This window comes from Salvelinus namaycush, chromosome 3, assembly GCF_016432855.1.
Source record: "Salvelinus namaycush isolate Seneca chromosome 3, SaNama_1.0, whole genome shotgun sequence".
Classification (NCBI taxonomy): domain Eukaryota; kingdom Metazoa; phylum Chordata; class Actinopteri; order Salmoniformes; family Salmonidae; genus Salvelinus; species Salvelinus namaycush.
This window is the reverse complement of record NC_052309.1, coordinates 17005656-17010656: the sequence shown is the minus strand read 5'-3', so window position 1 is coordinate 17010656 and position 5001 is coordinate 17005656. Positions and strand designations below refer to the sequence as shown.

General features: G+C 39.7%; 1 protein-coding gene across 1 annotated transcript; it reads left to right on the top strand.

The window, feature by feature from the left end:
* The first annotated feature begins 580 nt into the window (after positions 1-580).
* Positions 581-2395, top strand: LOC120044239. Its single transcript, XM_038988845.1, has 3 exons — positions 581-669; positions 1309-1457; positions 1629-2395. Exons 1-3 carry the CDS (start codon positions 612-614, stop codon positions 2100-2102), a joined length of 681 nt encoding a protein of 226 aa, XP_038844773.1. The 5' UTR covers positions 581-611; the 3' UTR covers positions 2103-2395.
* The last annotated feature ends 2606 nt before the right edge of the window (positions 2396-5001 follow it).

Here is a 5001-nt window from a genome sequence, read left to right as displayed (position 1 = left end):
CTCACTCTGTTTTGTTTCCTCTATTGACAAGAGCACAGCTTTACAGTATTTTCTATACTCCATGCACCTCCTGTGTGTAACTACAAGGTAATCAACAATGTATCATTATATGATACCCAAACTCAGATTGCAACACTGCATGCATCGATTTACTGTAAAACTTCACAACCACTTACTCTAGGTGGCGACAGTACTATGTACAATGAATTGTGTCAGAGTGGGTTGACCTCTTGTGACTGGTATAAAACAAATGACCTCACATATGCATAGGTTATTACATTAATATTTGTTAACTCAGCACTTACAGTACCTCATAGTATAATCCATTGACAGTTATGCTGTTTGTAAATGTATGTGCTGAATATACACAACTGAATACACATTTGTTGTAGATAGATCTGGTATTCATTAAGATTTGACATCAGACAGAGAAAATAATTCAGGTCTGAAAAAATACATTCTGGGGAAATTGGGTTGCTTCACAAAGAAAGAGCCGAGCACGTCATTTCCTCCAATGACAAATGCGTGGTTTCAGTCTTTTAAAAGGTTTTTCAGGGGAGTGATCATGACTAGTTTGTGTCTGACACTTGGCCTATGTCACTGTATGAGAAATGAGTGGTCATGTAAAGAATATGTATCCTCAGCTGTCCATATCACAAGCAGCAAGAAGTAAGTACAATTACATTATACAACCAAGATAACTATATTTCAACTATTTTCATTCTCTAATTGTACATTCAACCATCTGCATACTGTACTTTAATTTGCTGTAATGTCTCTAGTATTTATAGAACATCAATGTGCAGACTTGAATGTATGATGCTGTGCACATAATTGCATATTGATTTTTGTTTTTGTGTATGAATGACTACTCAGTGCACAGGTGCAAACTTAGTACAGATGTAGGATCTTAAATTTGAGCTAGTTTGATACAACAGGGGTTGAAACAAATTCTCAGCAACAAAAGAGCGATCAAATTAAGATCCTACATCTGTATATGTACACTCAACTTGTGTCCTTTGCTCATGTATACATTTTACATATTGTAACCGTTACCACAGCTACTTATCGCAACATATCTATTTCAGAACTTCATACTTCTAATTTAGATTTTCATGTAACACTGCTAAGGTAGCATGATTAAGTGTCTGTGATAGAGGTGTTGGCGTCATCAAATCACATCTATTTATAAAGCCCTTTCTACATCAGAAGTTGTCACAAAATGCTTAAACAGAAACCCAGCCTAAAACCCCAAAGAGCAAGCAATGCAGACGTAGATTTCAAATTGTGTCATATCTTGCTCCTCAGCATTGCTCTCCCTGTTACTGGTGGCTGCCATTGATTCAGTGAATGCTGGAATAGCATGTAGGAACCAACAGTGTGAGAGTCACATACAAAGAAGTTCCAAGCTAACCAGACTCATACATATGGAATCTGTGGACCTCTTAAAAATATATGTAAGTAGAAAATCAATGCCATAACATTTATCCAGAATTATTGCCTAGTGTAACATGCATACAATGAAATTGTCCACAGTCTAATGGGAAATGTAAAACTGCTTTAAAGCTACATTATTGCCAAATCATAACACATTATACTTGTGCTACCAACAACTTCTTGATCTCCAGAAAGCCAGTCAAGGAGACATGTCAGAGCTGTTCTGCCAGATGCCAACCAACATTGTTCCTGACCCAAATATCTCTGGCCTGGACCCCTCAGAGCGGATGCTGAGCATCTACTCCCACTGTAAGGCTTTCCTACCACACCTGAAGAGAGTCACTGAGCAACAGAGAGACTTACAGCCACCCTCCAGCCCCCTGCTAAACAACCTCACCACTGCCCAGTACCGCACTAGTGGTCTGGCCAACCAAATAAACTGCATTTACCAAAACCTCTTTCCAAACCTGCCCATCCCACTTGAACCTGTAGACGGACCGACGTCAATACACCCCTCCCAAAACGTGTTCCAACAGAAGGTCTATGGTTGTGTGGTTCTGAAGAATTTCAAGGAGCTCCTGTCACAGATGAGACATGAACTAAGGACCTTAAAGAACCAAATGTGCAAAAGTAGGACATTTGCATACACAAATGCACTGTTCTGAGGCCAACTTTCTATTATATTTTATTTATTATTTATTTGGACACGTGTTCAGAAGTTACGGAAGCTTATTGCTGCCACTGAAAAAAAACTCTGCACAAATGTTCGACTTTGAATAACTTAATTAATTCTCAACACAAACAAAATGTATTTAACTTAACTTGTGTGTTAAAATTGCCCTGCAGTATTCTTGTAGACTACTGTGAGATTTTAAAATTAATGTCTTTTGTCAAATCTGAGTCACTTTGATAGTTTTGTCCATTTTAAGTTGTGAGCAAATTAAAAAGTATTCTCGCAGCCTGTGCTCAAGTGAAGTCTGTGACTGTGACGTTAACCTTAGACTGCAGAACGTCAACACAGTGGTCCCAACATGAGATATGCCAGGAAGCAATTGAGACACAGTCTGTGATCTCATCTCACAATGACATGTCTTTAAGACAGCACAGCATCTGATAGGAAAGATTTTGTGAAAGTTGCGGGCTTCTGTCTGGCCTCTGTCTGGCCAGTCACAAGGTGTGGGTGTGTATAGGTCAGATTATGTGTGTGTTCTGGGGTGATGCGTTCACATAGATGTAATGGTTCTCTTCATCACTCCCTATAAGGCAGACCTGGACTGGGACGAAATTCAAGAGTTTCATGATTTTACATTCTATATAAAACTAATCAATAGACTGTCAGTTTACTTTATCAAATGTCAAATACAACCAAGTATGTTGCATGGGTGGAAAAAGGTAGTAAGTAAACTTTTTGCAGTTGACACAATGAATGTAACTGATAGTTTGTAATAGTGTGTGCATCTTTAGAAATACTATCCAAATAAGCAACAGACAAATGCCATCAGAACTATTCTAAGCTTTCCTTAGATCACAAGCTCGTGCAAAACTGGAAATTGAGGAGGGATACATTCTAGGTCATGAATCAAGTTCCCTGTTTCAACCCAGAACTTTATTTAAAACCAAGAGACAAGGGGGTAAGTCTGGGCAACAACTGAAATCCTCAAACATTTACTGGAATGAAAGGTCATTGACACAGATTCCCTTTGTGATGATAATCATAAGTCTTATAATTGATAATCATAAGTCTTCAGGGGAACCAAAGCACTAACTGGCTTTCTCTTTATCATGTTATTTTCTATATCCATGAAAAGGTGAAAGGTCATATACATACAGGAAAAATGGGAGGATGATAAAAGCTGCTATAATCAGCTAAAAGTCTGTCTGCTCATGAGGGACAGACAGAAAAAAACTCCCTTCAGATAAATTGAGCACATTTTATGGGAGTACCAGGAACGCTACAATAACATGCTACTTTGGCAGATAATTATGTAAATATTTCATGTTAACCATACTGTACTGAAAACTACAAATTACATCAAATTACAGTCAACTGTGCTAAACCACCACTAATTTACAATAAAATAAATTTTGATCAGTATGTAGGTTACCTGAGAGAAAAACCTGAGATTAATAGAAAACCCATCAGATGGGCAGTGAGGTCTGTCATAAGGTAAGGTAAGGGGGGGACCATCCTCACCGCAGCATATACACTATGACAGAGGGAGTAATGCCATAACTGAGGTCTGTGGGGAAATATGAGGTCTGGTGAAGTTAAAGAGATTCACCGGTACTTTTACATACTTTCAGCCAGTTTATTTAATTTAAAAAAAATGTTACCTTTATTTAACTAGGCAAGTCAGTGAAGAACAAATTCTTATTTACAATGACAGCCTACCGGGGAACAGTGGGTTAACTGCCTTGTTCAGGGGCAGAACGACAGATTTTTACCTTGTCAGCCAGTAGTTCTGAAAGTAGTGCTCACGAGCCAAAAGTGGTCCCTGAAAATTGCTTACTACGTCACATTTATGAAGAGACGATTGTGGACTACAGGAAAAAGAGGATCGAGCACGCCCCCATTCTCACCGACGGGGCTGTAGTGGAGCAGGTTGAGAGCGTCAAGTTTCTTGGCGTCCACATCACCAACAAACTATCATGGTCCAAGCACACCAAGACAGTCGTGAAGAGGGCACGACAAAACCTATTCCCCCTCAGGAGACTGAAAAGATTTGGCATGGGTCCTCAGATCTTTAAAAGGTTTTACTGCTGCACCATCGAGAGCATCCTGACAGGTTGCATCACTGCCTGGTATGGCAACTGCTCAGCCTCCGACCACAAGGCACTACAGAGGGTAGTGCGTACGGCCCAGTACATCACCGGGGCCAAGCTTCCTGCCATCTAGGACCTCTATACCAGGCGGTGTCAGAGGAAGGCCTTAAAAATTGTCAAAGACTCGAGCCACCTTAGTCATAGACTGTTCTCTCTGCTACCGCCCGGCAAACGGTACCAGAGCTCCAAGAGGCTTCTAAACAGCTTCTACCCCCAAGCCATATGTCTCCTGAACAGCTAATCAAATGGCTACCCAGACTATTTGCATTGCCCCCCTCCCCCTTCTACACTGCTGCTACTCTCTATTATCTATGCATAGTCACTTTAATAACTCTACCTACATGTACATATTACCTCAATACCGGTGTCCCCGCACATTGACTCTGTACCGGTACCCCCTGTATATAATGTAGCCCCGCTATTGTTATTTACTGCTGCACTTTAATTATTTGTTATTCTTATCTCTTACTTTTTTGGGGGTATTTTCTTAAAACGGCATTGTTGGTTAAGAGCTTGTAAGTAAGCACTTCACTGTAAGGGTTGCCAGTGTGTGCGTGTTGTATTCGGCAAATACAATTTGATATGAGCACCACATCAGTACTCTCTCGTCGCCAAAGATACAGAGCATGTCTTTAAAGGTTTTTGAGAAGGTAAGTACATAAATTCACTTTGATTAAGATCACTTTATTGGTCAATTGCAAACAAGGTCCAACTAATATATATATATATATATATATATAT